General features: G+C 43.4%; 1 protein-coding gene across 2 annotated transcripts in view; it reads right to left on the reverse strand.

The window, feature by feature from the left end:
- NALCN (sodium leak channel, non-selective) overlaps nt 1-20840 on the reverse strand; it is a 345519-nt gene that overhangs the window by 291109 nt on the left and 33570 nt on the right. For both annotated transcript variants that reach the window (XM_073348939.1, XM_073348928.1), the window contains exon 5: nt 15521-15604. In XM_073348939.1, coding sequence (XP_073205040.1) covers nt 15521-15604 — 84 coding nt within the window. The remainder of the gene's footprint in view (nt 1-15520; nt 15605-20840) is intronic.

The following is a 20840-nucleotide window of genomic DNA, read 5'->3' on the forward strand; positions in this document are numbered from 1 at the left end:
AGAGGCTCAACATGAGTGAGGATACTTAGAAGAAAATTATGTGAGCATATGCCAACCAGGATTACTGGAACAACTACTAACTCTAAGACAGACAAAAAATAACTTTTTTATGTTCAAAGGTTCAATTATACTATAGTAAAATGTGTATATTATGAAATGTTTTTCTTTTTCTTTTTCCCCTCAATTTTTCATTTTAATTTTTTAAACCTAATTTCATCCCAGTTTTAATGTTTATTTTCCAAACACTGAGAAATTCCTGAATTTTTTTTTTTACAAATAAAAATTGAAAATGAAGAACACTAAGTATACCTCAGTAGAAGAGGGACCAATCTCTTTGGGGACAGGCCAGCTAGAGTAATCAGGACAGGATTAAACTAATAGCAAAAGTGGAAAGTAAAAAAAAGATGAGTGCTCAAGTAGCACAAAATCAAGATGTTGAAAACAAAATTAATCAAGGAACCAGAGAAAATGAAGAGAAGAAATTCTTGCATTGCCTATATACTAGTTAGCAGCCTGGGAAACAAACAAAAGGAATTGGAACTGCTCATTTATTAACATAAATTTGATCTAGTTGGTGTTACTGAATCCTGGTGGGATGATTCAAACAATTGGAATGTTAAAATCAATGGATCTATGAAAAACTGAAGAGCAAAAAGAGAAGGAGAGTTGCATTCTATGACAAAAATGACATTAGTTGTTCCCGAGTCACTGATAACACAGAAGAAAATGATCACGAATGCTTATGGATCAATGTCCTAACAGAAAAAATACAAGATGGGGTATTAGTTGGTGTCTGCTACAGACCACCAAACCACACTAGGAACCAGGATAACCCATGTCTTTACACAACTATCTTTTAATGTGTAGGAAGAAAACTGTGTGATCATGGGGGACTTCAATCTGAGTGACATATACTGAAGGTGTCACGCTGCCAATAATAGAACAGTTTAGATGACAATTTCCTAACTCAAAAGGAAGCCCATTGCAGAGAAGCTAAATGAATTCTTTGCATTAGTCCTCAATGCAGAGGATGTCAGGGAAATTCCCACACCTGAACCACTCTTTTTAGGTGAGAAATCTGAGCAACTGTCCAGGATTGAGGTGTCATAGAGAGGAGGTTTTGGAACAAACTGATAAATTAAACAGTAATAAGTCACCAGGACCAGATGGTATTCAGCCAAGAGTTCTGAAGGAACTCAAATATGAAACTGCAGACCTACTAACTTTGGTATGTGACCTGTTATTTAAATCAGTCTCTGTACCAGATGACGGAGGACAGCTAATGTGTTGCCAATTTTTAAAAAAAGGTTCCCAAGGCGATCCTGGCAATTACAGGCCAGTAAGCCTAACTTCACTACCAGGCAAACTGGTCGAAAGGATAGTTAAGAAACAGAATTACCAGACAAATAAATGCACACAATTTGTTGGGGAAGAGTCAAGGGAAATTATGCTTCACCGATCTATTAGAATTCTTTCAGGGGTGTCTACAAATATGGGGACAAATGTTATCTGGTGGATATAGTGTACTTGGACTTTCAGAAAGCCTCACCAAAAGCTCTTAAGCTACGTAAGCACTTGTGGTATAAGAGGGAAGGACCTCTCATGGATCAGTAACTTCTTAAAAAGACAGGAGGAAACGAAGGGTAGAAATAAAGGTCAGTTTTCAGAATGGAGAGAGGTAAATAGAGCAGTCTCCCAAGGATCTGTACTGGGACCAGTGACCTTCAAGATATACATAAATGAGCTGGAAAAAGGGATAAACAGTGAAGTGGCAAAGATTGCAGATGATACAAAATTATTCAAGGTAGTTAAATCCAAAGCTGATCACAAATTGTTACAAAGGGATCTCACTATTGTGGCACATGAATTTCAGTGTTGTCAAATACAAAGTAATCTACATAGGAAATCATAATGATGGGGTCTAAATTAGCTGTTGCCACTCAAGAAAAAGATCTTGGAGTCATCGTGGATAGTTCTGTGAAAACATATATTCAGTGTGCAGCAGCAGTCAAAAAAGCTAACAATGTTAGGAACCAACAGGAAAGGGATAGATCATAAAACAGAGAATATCATAATGCCACTACACAAATCCATGGTACACCCACACCTTCAATACTGCAAGCAGTTCTGGTTGTCCCAACTCAAAAAAGATATAGGAAAGAGGCATGAAAAAAGCAATAACAACAACAAAAAATATTAGGAGCACGGAATAGCTTCCATATGAGAAGAAATTAAAAAGACTGGGACTTTTCATCTTAGAAAAGAGATGACTACGGGGGATATGACTGAGAGCTATAAAACATGACTGGTGTGGAGAAAGTAAGGAAGTGTTATTCACTCCTTCTTGTAACACAAGAACTAGGGGTCACCAAGTTAAATTAATAGGCAGGAGGTTTAAAACAAACATAAGGGAGTGCTACTTCACACAACACACAGTCAACCTGTGGAACTCAGTCACAGTGGATTTTGTGAAGGTGAAAGTATAATTGGGTTAAAAAAAGAATCAATGACTATTAACCAAGATGATCAGAGATGCAAACCTAAGCTTCTAAGCACCAGAAGCTGGGAATGGACAACAATGAAGGGATCACTCGTTATTTGCCCTGTTCTGTTCATTCCCTCTGAAGCATCGGGCATTGGCCATGGTCGGAAGACAGGATACTGGGATAGATGGATCACTGGTCTGACCCAGTATGGCTGTTCTTATGTAAAAAGTGTTGCAGCCAACATGGGGGAATTCTATATTAAAACTTGTCCTAACACATAAAAAGTAACTGGTCACAGAACTGAAAATTAATTGTACCTTAGGTACGAGTGATCATGACTTGATCACATTTATAATGTACAAGCAGAGTAAAGTCCAGACCAGTAATATATTTATGTGTATACACACACACACACAGAGCTCTTTAATAGGCCAATTTCAAAAAGCTGAAAACAATTATGAGCCATATCAGATGGGAGGAAGAATTTAATGAGAAAAAAGTGAATGATAATTAGGAATCATGTAAGAACATCTTACTAGATGCCCAAAAAGCTACAGTCCCTACAAATGAGGAAGTAATCCATGCTAGTTAAACAACCAACCTGGTTTAGAGGCAAAGTGAAGGCAGCTGTAAAAAATATATATATATATAAAATTAATGGAAGAAAGGGAAAGTTGATAGTAATGAATATAAATCAGAAGCTAGGAATTGTAGAAAATTGATAAGGGAAACCAAATGACAGAAAAAGAACTCTAAGACTGGCAGAGTTAAGGACAATAAGAAGTTTTGAAAATATATTAGGGCCAAAAAGAATCCTGACAATGGTGTCCATTACTAAATGGAAATGATAGAATTATCACTAATAATGCAAAAAAGGAAGGGGTGTTCAATAAATGTTTCTGTTCTATATCTGGGAAAAAACAGATGATGCAGTCTCGTCCTATGGCGATAACACTCTTTTCATTCCACTAGTATCTCTGGAGGATGTTAAACAAATGCTATCACAGTTACACATTTTTAAATAAGCAGGTCCAGATAACTTGCACCCAAGAGTTTTAAAACATCTGGCTAAGGAGTTCACTGCACCATTAATGTTAATTTACATATATCTTAGGGCACTGGAAAAGATCCAGAAGACTGGAAGAAAGCTAATGTTGTGCCTGTCAGCCTGACATTGATCCTGGGCAAAATAATGGTGTGGCAGATATGGGACTTGATTAACAATGAAATAAAGGAGGGTAGGGTAATTAATGCAATCAACATGGGTTTATGGAAAATACATCCTATCAAACTAACTTGATATCTTTTTTTGATGAGATTACGAGTTTGGTTGATAAAGATAATAAACTGATGTATATACTTAGACTTCTGTAAATTGATTGACTTGGTACCAGATGGTACCACTTGGTACCACTTTGCTTAACAAACTAAAACTATATAAAATTAACACTGCACGTATTAATTGGATTAAAATCTGGCTAACTGATAGGTCTCAAAATGTAACCATAAATGGGAGCTCCACTTTAGGTGTCTTGGTGCCCTGCACTTGTAATCTGAAATTTGTAGTAGCAGTGCCCCAGTTGGCTGCGCACATGCAGCAGCCGTCTCATGTCACTCTGAGAAGTTACCTCTTGTGCACAGCCAACCAACCCCCAGTTCCTCCTCTACCCCAGAGGATCATCCCCTCAAAGTAGAGGGGATGGGGGGGGGTAGTGGAGCACCTAGAGTGACAACCATCTCGAAGAACCTCAGTTACTCCACAGGGTGAGTAACTTTCTCTTCTTCTTCGAGGAGTGTCCCTGTGGCTGCTCCCCTTTAGGTGAGTATAGAGCAGCGCCCCTCAGCGGAGTTGGTTTATTAATTGTGGCTAGCACCAAGAGTCCAAACTGTGCATCTGCAGTTGATTGTTGCTCGAGAGCGTAGTGTTTAGTAAAAGTGTGAGCAGAGGCCCAGGTAGCTGCTTTGCAAATGTCCGTGATGGGTAGGGTAGTGAGAAACACTATTGATGTTGGTTTCAGAGTAACAGCCGTGTTAGTCTGTATTCGCAAAAAGAAAAGGAGTACTTGTGGCACCTTAGAGACTAACCAATTTATTAGAGCATAAGCTTTCGTGAGCTACAGCTCACTTCTTCAGATGCATATCGTGGAAACTGCAGCAGGCTTTATATATACACAGAGAATATGAAACAATACCTCCTCCCACCCCACTGTCCTGCTGGTAATAGCTTATCTAAAGTGATCATCAGGTGGGCCATCAGGTGGGCCATGTTGATAACGCTCTGGTGGAGTGTGTGCGAACTCCTGGTGGAGCAGAGGTTGTTCTGCTGCTAACACAAATGGATACAGCCCGATATCCATCTCTGTTTAGAGATGATCTGACCCTTTGATCGCTCTGTTATAGAGAGAAAGAGACAAGACGATTTTCTAAATGTTTTTTTTTGTTCTAGGTAAAAGGCTAGTGCTCTGCAGACGTTGAGTGTATAAAGAGCAGCCTCCCTGTTGTTGGCATGTGGTTGGGGAAAAACATAGGTGAGTATATGGGTTGATTTAGATGAAAGGGCGAGGCTACCTTGGGTATGAATTTGGGCTGCAGCCATAGGATCACTTTGTCTTTGCAGAATGTGGTATAAGGTGGGTGTGCCATTAAGGCACTTAGCACTCCCACCCTTCTTGCCGACATGATGGCAAAGAGGAAGGCCACCTTCATCGATAGATGTAGCAATGAACAAGTCGCTATGGGTTCAAATGGTTTCCCCATGAGGCTACAGAGGACGAGGTTAAGGTCCCACTTGGGCGTAGGGTCTTTTAGCATTGGGTAGGTATTCATCATGCCTTTTAGAAAACACTTAGTTGTTGGATGAGCGAATATAGTGCCTCCATCCACGTTATCATGTAACAAGATGATTGCAGGCAGGTGTACTCTGATGGAGCTGTTGGAGAGCCCCGATTTTTTAAGACCCAATATATATTCTGGGTGGTGAGGCCAACCCTGGGCAGTGGGGTCGACCGTGGAGAAACATGGTTAGCCTCAAACAAGATGCAAAATCATGTCCACTTCTGTGTATATGTTTTTCGTGTGCTTAGTCTGTGACTGTTCAAGAGTATGTCTTTAACTTCCTCAGAATAGTCTTTGTCAATACCCATTAGCCACAGAGAAAACAGGCCTTGAGATGGAGAAGAGCTAGACTGGGGTGACTGATGTGTCCTGAGTCCTGTGTCAGGAGGTGAGATATTAAAGGGAGGGTTCGAGGTGGTTTCACTACCATCTGTCTCAGGTATGGAAACCATGTTTGTCTGAGCCATGTAGGCACAATGAGAATGACCCAGGACTTGTCTTGCCTGATCTTGTCTATAACCCGACTCAAAAGTGGAATAGGAGGGAACGCCTACATTAGCGGCGCCTCCCGTTTCATAAGGAGGGCATTGCCCAGAGAGTGGCGTCCCAGCCCTGCTTGGAAGCAGTATTGAGGGCACTTTGCGTTGTGAGCTGTGGCAAATAGGTCTACAGCAGGGAATTTCCACAGGGTGAATATGGCGGTGAGGGTTGCATAGTCCATCTCCTACTTGTGGGTTTGTGAGAAGTCTCTGCTCAGTTGTTCCGCTGTGGTGTTCTGGTGTCCCGGCAGGTAGGATGCCAAGATGTCCATGTTGTGGGAGATGCACCAAATCCAGAGGTGTACTGCCTCCATGCACAGAGGGTTTGATTGGGCTCATAGGCGCCAACTCCGTGGGTGCTCCGGGGCTGGAGCACCCACGGGGAAAAATTAGCAGGTGCTCCGCACCCACAGGCAACCTAGCTCCCACTGCCCCCACCCCCTCCTCGCCTCCCTCTCTCCCACCCCAGCGCACCACGTCCCCGCTCCTCCCTCTCCCTCCCAGTGCTTCCAGCCCGCCCGCCGCCTAACAGCAGTTTGGTGGTGCTTAGGACTTTCCGGGAGGGAGGGGGAGAAGCCGGGACATGGCGTGCTCAGGTGAGGAGGTGGAGAAGAGGCGGGGTGGGGGCGGGGAAGAGGGTGGAATGGGGGCAGGAAGGGGGCAGGGCTGGGGTGGGAAAAGGCAGGGTGGGGTGAGGACTTTGAGGAAGGGGTGGAATGGGGGTGGGGTGAGGGCTGTGCAGGGGCAGGAAGAAGCAGGGCAGGGCCAGGGGCACAGGGGGACATCGAGCACCTACCGGGCAGAGGGGAAGTCGGCGCCTATAATCGGGCTCCCCCTTGGCAGTTTATGCAGAACGTGTGTGCTGTGTTGTCCGTAAGGACTTCGATAGTCGTGCTGTGGATTAGAGGAAGAAAATGCTCACATGCGTTTCTGACTGCTCTTAGTTCTAGTATGTTTATATGCAAGTTGACTTCTGCTGCTGACCAATGACCCTGGATCGTGTTGTCGCCCAGGTGAGCTTCCCATCCCATGGGGGAGGCATCCCTGGTGATCGTTATTGTAGAAACTTTCTGTTGGAATGGGACACTCGAGCAGACATTTTATGGGTATGTCCACCACTCAAGGGAATCCTTTACCTTGCAGGGCATGGTGAGCCGCCTGTTGAGGGAGTGATTGTGTGGTATATAGCAAGTGCCAAGCCACGCTTGTAGGCATCTCATATGTAGTCTGGTATATTTGACAACAAAAGTCGTAGCAGCCATGTGCCCCAAAAGTTGTAGGCACATCCTGGCTGACCTTTGTGGGCTGTCCTTGACCATAGTAATCAGAGTGGTTAAGCTGAGGAAGCACTGTTAGGGTAACCTTGGTGTTGCTGTGAGGCAGTCGAGATGGGCCCCTATAAATTCCAGTTGTTGGACAGGGACCAAGGTGAACTTCTAAACATTTATTTGAAGCGTGAGGTTCATAAAGAGCGTTATCGTGGTTTGTGTGGCATCTAGTGCTGCCCGCTGTGTTGATGCTCTTACCAGGTAGTTGTCCAGGTATGGAAAAATCATCACCCCTAGTGAGCTACCTTGGAGAAGACCCTGGGGGCGGTTGACAGTCCGAAGCGTAGCACTTTGTTTTGATAATGTTGACGTCTTAGAGTGAAGCGCAGGAATCTTCTGTGTGGCTGCGTGAATGATGATATGAAAGTAAGCGTCTTGTAGGTCGAGAGACAGGAGCCAATCTCCTTTCTCTAATCCCAGAATTATCATCGATAGGATCACCATTCTGAATCGCTGCATTCTCACAAACTTGTTGAGTTTGTGTAAATCCAGAATGAGTCTCAATCCACCATTCTTTTTCTGAATGAGGAAATAATGAGAATAAAATCCTCTTCCCCTGTGTTGAGCTGGTACTGGTTCCATGGCTCCTAGTTGCAGGAGGTGGTTTATTTCCTATTGTAATAGGGGCTCGTGAGAGGGGTCCTGAAGAGGGACGGGGAAGGGGTATTGGTAGGTGGGACAGAAATAAATGGGATGAAGTAACCCTGCTGGATAATTTCCAGGACCCATCTGTCTGTGGTGATGTTGTTCCAGACTAGGTAATATGGTGACAGGTGGTCCCCGAATGGCGTTAAAGTGGGGTTGAGATCTGGAAGTAGAGAGCGTAGAGGTCTCGGGCCCTCAACCAGAACTTCAGAACGATTGCCTGGAGGTAGAAGGCTGGGATGTGGAAGGCTGGTCTTGATTCTGCCTTTGTCCCATCTGCCTCTGTTTGCAGAGTTGGATATAGTGTCTTTGGGGCTGAGAGTATGGTGCGGCCCAGAATTTTTGGTTGTAAAACCTGCCCTGCTTTTTCTGTTTCCAGGGACATAGATGCCAGGAGTCTTTAAGGTGGCCTGGGAGTCCTTCAAAGTATGCAAGGACACATCAGTGGATTCGGCAAACAGTTTCTGACCCTCAAAGGGTAGGTCCTCAACCATAGCCTGTACCTCCCTCAGGAATCCCGATTGGTGGAGCCAGGATGCCTGACACATGACACAGAGGTCAGAATGAAGCAGGCTGCTGTGTCCACGGAATCGAGAAAGGTTTGGAGGACCATCCTTGTGATGAGAGAGCCTTCAGAAATGTTGGACTTATACGCTTCTCTCCTGTCCTCTGGGAGATGTTCAATAAAAGATGACAATGTAGAAAACAGGTTGTGTGCGTATTTTGCAAGCAATGCAGAGTAATTTGCGATGAGGAATTGCAAGGTGGTGGAAGAATAGGCTTTGCACCCAAAGAGGTCTAGCCTCTTCCAGTCTTTGACGTAAGGGGTGGTTCTTGACTGTTCCTGTTTGCCCCTCTGATTTACTGCCTCCAAGACCAGTGAATTAGGAGTGGGGTGGGTAAAGAGAAATTCAGTCTTTTTTGCCAACACATAATATTTTTTGTCCAACCTTTTGCAGGAAGGAGGGGCTGTGGCTGGCATCTGCCAGATGGTTTTTGCAAGGTTCATTATGGCAGCATTAATAGGCAGTGCTATTTTTGCTAATGGGGAAGCCTGGAGAATGTCAGTGAACAGATGCTGGGTCTCAGGGAGCTCAGACAAGGAGATGTTGAGGGAGTCCACTACCCTCTTAAAAATGTCACGAAAGGACATGAAGTCATCCCCCGAAGTGGGGGGCGTGGCATGAGTGTTTCATATGGAGACGAAGATGAGATATGCGTAGGTGCCAAGGTGTCTCCTTCAGGTGCATCCTCCTGCTCTTCAGTCCCCTCATCCTGGACCTCTGAAGGTGCTGGATCCGTTGGTGAGGGAGGGCAGGGTGGGTTAGGAGGTCTAATGTTCTGGGCCCTATAGATGGCCCATGGGTCCCAGTATGGCCAGGTGGGTGGGAGGGCCATAGGAGGTGACAGCCGGGATTGGGTCTGCCAGGCTCACGCATCTATCAGTGGCTGATGATGTGAGGGCCCTGCTTTAGGAGAGGAGTGGTGAGGGGTGTACATCCCTGTGTCGTCCTCCTCATCATCATCACTGAAGAGAGGTGGCGCTGAAGCCCCTGGGGTGATGATCTGGCTTGGTCTGGGCCTTGCTGGGGTACTGTCTGTACCGAATAGGGGGGTCCCTGGCATAGAAGAAACTGCCAGGTTTCTTTTCTTTTCTTTTCTTTTCTTTTCTTTTCTTGTGAAAAGTTGTGGTACTGGGAAGCTCATTGCAGTGGATGGCAGTGCAGTCTGAGAGAAGAGGGTCAGAACTGACAGTGCTGAGATCATAGAATCATAGAATATCAGGGTTGGAAGGGACCTCAGGAGGTCATCTAGTCCAACCCCCTGCTCAAAGCAGGACCAAGCCCAACTAAATCATCCCAGCCAGGGCTTTGTCAAGCCTGACCTTAGATATTTTTAAGGAGATTCCACAACCTCCCTAGGTAACGCATTCCAGTGTTTCACCACCCTCCAAGTGAAAAAGTTTTTCCTAATATCCAACCTAAACCTCCCCCACTGCAACTTGAGACCATTACTCCTCGTTCTGTCATCCGCTACCACTGAGAACAGTCTAGAGCCATCCTCTATGGATCCACCTTTCAGGTAGTTGAAAGCAGCTATCAAATCCCCCCTCATTCTTCTCTTCCGCAGACTAAACAATCCCAGTTCCCTCAGCCTCTCCTCATAAGTCATGTGCTGCAGTCCCCTAATCATTTTTGTTGCCCTCCGCTGGACTCTCTCCAATTTTTCCACATCCTTCTTGTAGGGTGGGGCCCAAAACTGGACACAGTACTCCAGATGAGGCCTCACCAATGTCGAATAGAGGGGAACGATCACGTCCCTCGATCTGCTGGCAATGCCCCTACATATACATCCCAAAATGCCATTGGCCTTCTTGGCAACAAGGGCACATTGTTGACTCATATCCAGCTTCTCGTCCACTGTAACCCCTAGGTCCTTTTCTGCCGAACTGCTGCCGAGCCATTCGGTCCTTAGTCTGTAGCGGTGCATGGGATTCTTCCGTCCTAAGTGCAGGACTCTGCACTTGTCCTTGTTGAACCTCATCAGATTTCTTTTGGCCCAATCCTCCAATTTGTCTAGGTCCCTCTGTATCCTATGCCTTACGTCCAGCGTATCTATCTCTCCTCCCAGTTTAGTGTTGTCTGCAAACTTGCTGAGGGTGCAATCCACCCCATCTTCCAGATCATTTATGAAGATATTGAACAAAACCGGCCCCAGGACCGACCCTTGGGGCACTCCACTTGATACCGGCTGCCAACTAGACATGGAGCCATTGATCACTACCCGTTGAGCCCGACAATCTAGCAAGCTTTCTATCCACCTTATAGTCCATTCATCCAGCCCATACTTCTTTAACTTGCTGGCAAGAATACTGTGGGAGACCGTGTCAAAAGCTTTGCTAAAGTCAAGAAACAACACGTCCACCGCTTTCCCCTCATCTACAGAGCCAGTTATCTCGTCATAGAAGGCAATTAGATTAGTCAGGCATGACTTGCCCTTGGTGAATCCATGCTGACTGTTCCTGATCACTTTCCTCTCCTCTAAGTGCTTCAGAATTGATTCCTTGAGGACCTGCTCCATGATTTTTTCAGGGACTGAGGTCAGGCTGACTGGCCTGCAGTTCCCAGGATCCTCCTCCATCCCTTTTTTAAAGATGGGCACTACATTAGCCTTTTTGAAGTCGTCCGGGACTTCCCCCGATCGCCATGAGTTTTCAAAGATAATGGCCAATGGCTCTGCAATCACATCCGCCAACTCCTTTAGCACTCTCAGATGCAACGCATCCGGCTCCATGGACATGTGATCGTCCAGCTTTTCTAAATAGTCGCAAACCACTTCGTTCTCCACAGAGGGCTGGTCACCTCCTCCCCATGCTGTGCTGCCCAGTGCAGTAGTCTGGGAGCTGACCTTGTTCGTGAAGACAGAGGCAAAAAAAGCATTGAGTACATTAGCTTTTTCCACATCCTCTGTCACTAGGTTGCCTTCCTCATTCAGTAAGGGGCCCACACTTTCCTTGACTTTCTTCTTGTTGCTAACATACTTGAAAAAACCCTTCTTGTTACTCTTAACTTCTCTTGCTAGCTGGAACTCCAGGTGTGATTTGGCCTTCCTGATTTCACTCCTGCGTGCCCGAGCAGTGTTTTTATACTCTTCCCTGGTCATTTGTCCAACCTTCCACTTCTTGTAAGCTTCTTTTTTGTGTTTAAATCTCACCAGCCAGACACGCAGGAAAGAATTTTCTGTAGTAACTCAGATCCCACCCCATCTAACATCCCATCCCAGGCCACTGGGCCTATTTACCACTAATAGTCAAAGATCAATGAATTGCCAAAATCACGTTATCCCATCATATCATCTCCTCCATAAACTTACTGAGCTTAATTTTGAAGTCAGATAGGTATTTTGCCCCCACTACTTCCCTTGTAAGGCTGTTCCAGAACTTCACTCCTCTGATGATTAGAAACCTTCGTCTAATTTCAAGTCTAAACTTCCTGATGGCCAGTTTATATCCATTTGTTCTTGTATCCACATTGGTATTGAGCTTAAATAATTCCTCTCCGGTATTTATCCCTCTGATATATTTATAGGGAGCAATCATATCTCCCCTCAGCCTTCTTTTGGTTAGGCTAAACAAGCCAAGCTCCTTGAGTCTCCTTTCATAAGACAGGTTTTCCATTCCTCGGATCATCCTAGTAGCGCTTCTCTGTACCTGTTCCAGTTTGAATTCATCCTTCTTAAACATGGGAGACCAGAACTGCGCACAATATTCTAGGTGAGGTCTCACCAGTGCCTTGTATAACGGTACTAAAACCTCCTTATCCCTACTGGAAATACCTCACCTGATGTATTGTGGCTATTGCTACTCATGTTGTTGCTTGCAGTCTATATTCCCAAGTAGTAAGAAATCTCCCCCCCCACACACACACAATATGAAATGCCTGTTGAAGGAACCTTGTTTCTAATCTACAGATCACCACAAGTCATGCAAACAATGTTACAAGAGTCCCTCCAAGACCCACGTGCAGTATTTACAAGAGATAAATGAAGATCTACATCAAAAACATCCAAGGAGACATTAAAATGATTAAAACTGTTTGTAGAGAAATAATTAATGTTATACAGAAGGCCAGTTGGGCCCTAGAATAGAAGGTACTGCACTCCACAGTGAAACACAAAGTGAAAATGGATAATAGAAATATTAGTTAACATAACAAACAATTAGCTTGTGGAACTCACTGCTACAGGGTATTATTGAAGCAAATAATAGTACAAGGGCTATCAGTCCTTGTATTTTAAGACATAAAATGATAACTGGCTTGGGTCAAGAACAGCATCCTCTCCCAATAATACAGAATTGCACAATTAGGTATATTTGCTCCCCCTCCACCCCATATTCACCCCTGGAGGTGTACGGACAAGAGATCTTGCTGAGTTGTGTATGTACAGCAGGTGGCTCCATTATATTGATCAGTGCCGGGATATTCTTCAGCACGGTCAGTGCACGGGAGCTTGGCTTTAGAACGCGCACCTGACTGAGAGCCTGCCTGTACCAGGTTCTTGGCTCCTCGAGAAGTTTTGGTACCAGACATTTCCGGTGCCTCTCAGTCTGAGGCTCTTGGTGCCATTGGTACTGGGGCAGATTTTTCACCAGGAGACCATTTCCTTTTAGGCAATCTCGCTGTGGCAATGAATAAGACCAGTGTTTGGTCGCCTTTTTAGGGACAAGGTCCTTAGAAGCGGTCTTGGTAGTGGAGCCCTTGTCTGTGGCTGCTGCTGGTAACCATTGGCCAGGAGGCATCCTGGATTCTGGCCTGAGGAATTTCACCATCATTAGTCATTTAAATTGGAGATCCCTGGATTTCTGTGTCCTGGCAGGCAGTTTTTACAATGAGGACACTTTTGAGGAATATGGATCTCTCTGAGACAGTGGATGCACTGAGCATGGCCATTTGAAACAAGTATCGATAGCCTGCAGGTCAGGCAGCATTTAAATCCAGGGGAACCGGGCATGCCTGAGGAAGGGCCAGCTCTGGAAAAAAAACAGGGTAGCCCATTTTTATTCAGTCATCGTTGATGGGGCCCGCCGCATGGCGGAAGAGGGGAAAACTACACAATTTTTTTTTTAAAAAAAAGATATTGAAGCAATTAAAGACTAACACTAACCAAAGTTAACTAGGATTTAGAGAATAAAAGAAAAAAGAAGGAATATGAACTATCTACAGAGTTGAAGAGGAGCTGCTGTCGCTCCGACTCAAGCCAAGGGCGGTAGAGAAGGAACTGGGGGTCGGCTGGCTGCACATGCAAGGTAACAGCTCGGAGCGGCGCAAGACGATTGCTATTAAAAATCTCCAATTATAAGCGCAGGGTGCCAAGACACCTAAAGCACCCACAGAGACACTCCTCAAAGAAGAAGGATTGGTTCTTGGCCCTACACTACTTAACATATTAATCAATTACCTGGAAGAAAACTAAATCATCATTGATAGTGTGTCAAGATGACACAAAAATTGGGGGAGTGATAAATAATGAAGAGGAAAAATCGTTGATTCAGGGCAATCTAGATCATTTGGTAAATTGGGCACAAACAATATGTTTTAATATGGATAAATGTAAATGTATACATCTGGGAACAAAGAACACAGGCTATACTTACAGGATGGGGGACTCCATCTTGGTAATCAGTGACTCTAAAAAAGATTTGGGAGTCAAGGTGGATAATCAGCTCAACTTGATCTCCCAATGTGATGCTATGGCCACAAGAGCTAATGAGAAGCTTGGATGCATAAACAGGAGAATCTTATGCAGTAGTAGAGAGGCTATTTTACTTTTGTATTTGGCACTGGTGAGACCACTGCTGGAATATTGTACCCAGTTCTGGTGCTCACTATTCAAGAAGAACGTTGATAAATTGGAGAGGGTTCAGAGAAGAGCCACAATAATGATTAAAGGATTAGAAAAAGTGTCTTACAGTGATTGACTTAAGGAGCTCAACAAAGAAAAGATGAAGGGGTGACTTCATTACAGTCCATAAGTACTTACGTGGTGAACAAATAGTTAATAATGGGCTCTTCAAATTAGCAGAGGAAGTTATAAGACGATCCAATGGCTGGAAGTTGAAGCTAGACATATTCAGAGCTACATTTTTAGACTAATTAACCATTGAAACAATTTAGCAAGGATCATGATGGATTCTCTGTCACTGACAATTTTTAAAATCAGGATTAGATGTTTTTCTAAAAGATGTGCTCTAGGAATTATTTTGGGGGAAGTTATATGGCCTGTGTGATATAAGAGGTCAAACTAGATGATCACAATGGCCTTGGATCTATGAATGTACTAGGAAATGTTCTGTAGGGATCACTGACAGAGTGCAGACTAGATTACAGTGTTTGGCCATTTAAAAATCAGCATTTCTCCACTTTTACCACACAGGTGTATGAGAGGTATCACAGTTTCCCCTGTACTTAAATTGAAAATAACTGTATGTCTCAGATGTGGTAATTGTGCATGGTTATGTACCTTAAAATAACTAGTTTTTTGAGATGTTGTAGTCAGTGTGGATGCACACCTAGAGTGGGATCCACACTGACACATACTTGAATAAGATATGATGACTTTTAAATGGCAATCATGACAGGTCTTTTCCATCTCTAATCATTAATCGAGTCCTGCCTGTAGTCCTTGATCCGTTCTTACTCAGGAAAAACTTCCTCTGTGCTGAATGATGAGGGATTGTATGGGTCGGCAAGACAGAATACTTCCTATACTGTAACTTTATGTGAAATGTGAACAAGTTAACATTGCTATGGAAACGTTTTGGGGTTTTTTTTTAATTTCCTCTGTGTTTTATTTTAAATCTGTGACATTCCTTCTAATATACAACACGTTGAATTTCTGAACAAGTTTAAAATTAAGGACATGTCCAAATTAAATAAATTCACACCGGTGAAACATCAATGTTGTTACACGAAAGAAAACCCCTAATGTAGATGCACTGCGGTAGCTGTGTTGTTACTGGACTCTGAAAGAGTAGAATCACTGAATTTTAAATCTGACCCATGAACAACTGTATATTTATACCATACAGTTACTTGTTCATGCTGCTGTGAGTACTTTGCATGCACAACTGCAGGGCCCACTTGTGAAATATTAGCCCTTCATATTTAAGGTAAAATTATGTAATTACCTGTAACACCAATGACACCCAAAGACAAAAAACCATGAATCCATCAAACACACACCAACGATCCTTTACATAGGAGCTATCCCCCTAAAAGAGAAATAAAAATTAGTGTTTTTTTGTTTTGTTGCTTCATTGCCAAGATGAAAAAAGAAAATCACAAATGATATCCACTGTCAAGAAGGAACAGCATCATTCTCTACCATCTTTAAAATTCTAAATCCCCAATGTCTGAGCTGGAAGATGATGGAAATTTTAAATAAATACATAAATACAGCAAATAAATAAGTAAATGATGTATTCCGGAAAGAAAGTTGTGAGCTTCATTTTTCTGCAGCAGCTCCTTTCAGCCACGGCTAGAGAAGAATTTATAAATATCTTTGTTTTTCTTCTTTATAGTAGCCTATATAACAAACATTGCACCTGATTCAACACTGACTTTTACCTTGTGCCATCATTTACATGCCTACAAAGTAGGTATAAATTGTTAACACACCAGAACACTGGTGGCTCACTTATACCTGTGCAAACAGAGTATCATTCTGGTTTGATCCATTTTTACACCTCATTTCACAGATGCAAATGATTACTCAAGGTGAAAAGCCAACCAATGCTATACACCAGTCTGAACAGGATTGGTCATTTCTTACAGTAGATGAAGACCACATATAATGTACAGAAAACATTTACACTAAGCTCACTTTCTCTCAGTTGTAAAAATCCATCCTGGAAGTGAACAGCAGAAGGATAAAACAACAATATAGTAAGCCATTCTCAAAATAAAATATATCACAGATAAACTGCACAAAACATGAATGCTACCTATAGTCAAAATTTGTTTTCCTATGACAAGACGCTTACAGTTATTTTTTTCAGTCTAATTATGCATTTTATTATGCATTTTGGAAGGCAGGAGGGTTCAAACTAGGGTGGGAAATCACTGAACAGAAACTTACAATCACTGTCATTTCAACTTCTACCTGCTGCACACAATACTTTTATTTCCCTGCCCATGGTCTAAGCTGATGAGGAACTCTTCACTCAGAGGCAACGCTAAACAAACCCAACTTGTCCAGCCTGTGATGTCTGATGATTGAAAAATAGCTTCAAGCTGTTTGTCTGCAGAGCTCAACATTGATATGATAGATGACATTCTATATTTTCCCCTCTGTGTACTAACCATGCCTCCAGAGGAATAAGCACTCAACAGACAAGCTAAATCAGGGGTGGGCAAACTTTTTGGCCTGAGGGCCACATTGGCATTAAAAACTGTACGGATAGCCGGGTAGGGAAGGCTGTGCCTCCCCATAGAGCCTGGCCCCCACCCCCTATCCGCCCCCTCCCACTTCTCACCCCTCTCAGAACCCCCAACCCATCCAAAGCTCCTTGTCCCCTGACCACCCCCTCCCAGGACCCCGGCCCCTAACCACCCCCCAGGATCCCACCCCCTATCCAACCCCACCGCTCCCTGTCTCCTGACTGCCCCGACCCCTATTCACACTCCCGCCCCCAGACAGACCCCCCGGACTCCCACACCTATCCAACCCCCCCTGCTCCCGGTCCCCTTACTGCTCTGACCCCTATCCACACCCCTGACCCTCAAAAAACCCTCCCACGACTCCCACGCCTATCCAACCCCCCCATTCCCTGTCCCCTGACTGCCCCCTGGGACCACTTGCCCCATATCCAACCCCCCTCCACACCCTGCTGCTTAGAGCAGCGAAGCCCTGCCGCCCGGCCAGAGCCAGCCACTCTGCCGCTGTGTTGCCCAGCAGGAGTGGGCCAGAGCGCTGGCGTCATGTCGCGCTGAGGCTGCAGGGGAGGGGGGACAACAGAGGAGGGGCCAGAGGCTAGCCTCCCCGGCCGGGAGCTCAGAGGCCAGACAGGACGGTCCAGTGGGCTGGACGTAGCCCGCAGGCCATAGTTTGCCCACCTCTAAGCTAAAGCCTTTGATTGTGTGTGTTGAATAAAAGACACTGATACTTCTTTTATTCTAAGAGGGATTGTCCAAAATAATTTTCTAACCTATTAGGAAGAAAAAGAAAAAAAAAGAAAGAAAAACCACAGTTACCATGTGGCAGCTATTTTTTCTCTTTTTAGCTCTGCCTTTCAATTTCTCTGTTCTCTCACATTTTGCCCCTCACCCCATTGTTGTTATTATTCCTTATCTTTTTCACTCTTTAGACTGCTGGTGTAGGTGTCTGCTATCCTGTTTTTACTCCACCTTTGGGGATTCTGACACTTGTGAGGGTTCCGGTATGGTAGGAAGCAGTTCTTGCAAAGTGTCCTACCTTTCCACATTCAGATCTTCTCGATTGTGTAGGATGGTCTGGCAGTGCCCTCCCCCCTTCACTACCTCTGCCCCCAGCTCCCCCTTCTGTCATGCCCTCATTTCAAGAAGGTGGCAGTAAACGGCAACTCTTCTGCTACGTGTTGAAGATATATTCTTTAAAAACAAAAGAACAGCCCTACTGGGTCAGACCGATGGTCCATCTAGCCCCCTGTATCCTGTCTTCTGACAGTGACCAGTGCCATGTGTTTCAGAGGGAATGAGCAGAACAGGTAATTATTGAGAGATCCATCCTCTGTTGTCCACTCCCAGCTTCTGGCAGTCAGAGACTAGGGACTCCCAGAGCAGGAGGTTACATCCCTGACCATCCTGACTTATAACCATTGATAAACCTATCAATGACATATCCTCCAGGAACCTAATTCTTTTTGAACCCCTTTTTAAACCCTGTTATAGTTTTGGCCTTCACAACATCCCCTTACATTTCTGAAACATCAGAGCCATATTTTTTTAAAATTATTTTATTGAGATTATTATTTTATTGAGAAATAAAGGAGTTAAGGGGGACCTGATTACAGTCTTTAAGTATCTACATGGGGAAACATATCTGATAATGAGTTCTTCAATCTAGCAGAGAAAGGTATAACATGATCGCACGGCAGGAAGCTGAAACTAAACAAATTCAGATGGAAACTAAGGCATACATTTAATTGTGAGTGTAATTAACACTGGGAACAATTTACCAAGGATTGTGATAGACTCTCTATCACTGGTAATTTTTAAATCAAGACTGGAATTTTTTCTAAAAAATCTGCTCTAGGAATTATTTTAGGGAAGTTCCATGGCCTGTGTTATATAAGTGATCAGACCAGTCTTAATGGTCCCTTCTGGCTTGGGAATCTCTGAAAGTATTGAAAATGAGAGTCAGTAAAATGCAGTATAAAAAAATCCAGATGAGGCGCAGGTGCCTTCCCTTAAGTCAAATTAGATAACAGGCCATCAGTTACAGGTGCCCTGGACTGCACCCTACCTCCAGCTCCCTCTTAAAGGGCCAGTCACCCTGTGACAATGGTGCTTTTGAATGCCTCCATACATCATTTTTGAGTGATGTAGCATCAGCAAGAGATCTGATTTTCAGAAAGTGCTAAATACCCACTCTCTGAAAATCAAGCCCATCTTTAAGCTTCTCAAGTTGAGCATTATAAAAGTGAAACACCCACACAATCCCTAGTCACTTTTGAGAAATCTTAGACATTAGTAGAGGGCTAAAAGTTCCCATGACACTATCAGAAGAGTAGGACTCAGATAGTTACATGTTTAGATGGGTTGGTTGGCCTGTTTGAAAAAGTGAGTTGATTATTTATGTAACTACTGGATCCTAGGCATCCTCAGGTGTTCTTCACCGCCATAGGTCAGAGCTGCATGGGGTGGCTCTGGCACCATATGCGTTGAAACCTCTTGAGACAATGAGTCATGGACAGTCCTATCAATTCTACTGCAAATCTGCTGGACAGTGTCTATCAATTCTACTGCAAAGCTCAACAGGTAGGGTTTTGTATAGCAGTAGGATGTTGATGTGGGCAAGTTCAAGCTCCCAACCCATCCTAACAATTTCAAGCCACTTCCAACCTTGCCCACAAAAGGGGAGGGAAAGAAGAGACAGTCTGAAAAGCCTCACCTGTCTTCCAGTTGTCAAAACCTGCAAATGTCAAGCCTGCTCCTCAACCCTGGCCAGGTGTCAAAAGCATTAGTTTTTTGCTGTCCAGCCGTCAAACCCTCCCGCCTTTTCTCTCACCCCATCCCCAGCTATTACATTTCATAGTCTGCCCAGGAGATAAACTAAAGCCATGGCACACATGGCTCTGAGGTGCACACGCTATCCCAGAGTGTATTCAGCCATCTCACTATGTGTACATACCATATCTGTTACTATGCCAAATACAAGAGAGAAATTCAGCCCAGCATATTTTATCATGTCTTATAACTATGTAATTTGTTCATTCTTTAGATAGATAGATAGATAGATAGATAGATAGATAGATAGATAGATAGATAGATAGATAGATCAACCCTGTTAATCACACTTACAACTGTGCATGTTGTCTTAGATACCTAAATAACTTTGCCTCAGTCTTTTCAGAATTCTTGGCATTCTGTTTACGAAGTTTAGGAAAGTTTAAAAAATAGTTCAGATAACCAAGTAACCCTTAACTAAGGCAATACTGACAACTTTTCATAGGTGGTCACTGTATTAGTCATTCCTCTGAATAATTATAGTATTGTTTCAAAATCAACTAAGTTATTTTTTTAAATGTTACACTGTAGGGAAAAGACTGTTTATTAGCATTTACACAATGGTATATCTTAAAATAAAATGTTTTCACCAACACTGCAGGAATGTCCTATTAAAATAACACTCCATAGTGGTAGTTAATCCATATTTGTAAAATATCTTGCCCTATAATACAATGGACAGTGCTGTATATGAAAGGTTCTAATACATACGTACACAGGAGGCAGAGCTAGGGTTGCTATGGGAAGCTTAGCTCTAAATAGCATTTGTGGTTGTAACATCACTTCCTTGTCATTGAACTAACTTAGGTTATGCAGTCATTGGAAGCAACCCTTGACTGAAAATTCACTGCATTCTATGAGTGGTTACAAATTTATCTATATCATAAATAATAAATGTTTATGACAATATTGTATGCTACATAAAAACATTGAAACAAATCACTTAATGTTAATAAAAGATCCTTACAGCAGTACTGATTACTATGAAGTGCACAGTGCTTAACAGACACAAACTTATATTTGCAAGAGCTCAGTAAAAAGATATTTTAAGATGGGGCCAATTAAGTAGATTTTATTCTGAAGACCAACATAAAGAAAACAAAAAGCAGCTGATGTTCTCTAGGTCTTTTAGGACTCTCGTAAAACAATATATATAATCTTCCATTTCATCACTTAAATCGTTACAGCTATGATCACTACAGAATCCTTAATTATTTCATTACTTGCAATAGTAATAAATTA

The sequence above is a fragment of the Lepidochelys kempii genome, chromosome 1, assembly GCF_965140265.1.
Source record: "Lepidochelys kempii isolate rLepKem1 chromosome 1, rLepKem1.hap2, whole genome shotgun sequence".
NCBI lineage: Eukaryota > Metazoa > Chordata > Testudines > Cheloniidae > Lepidochelys > Lepidochelys kempii.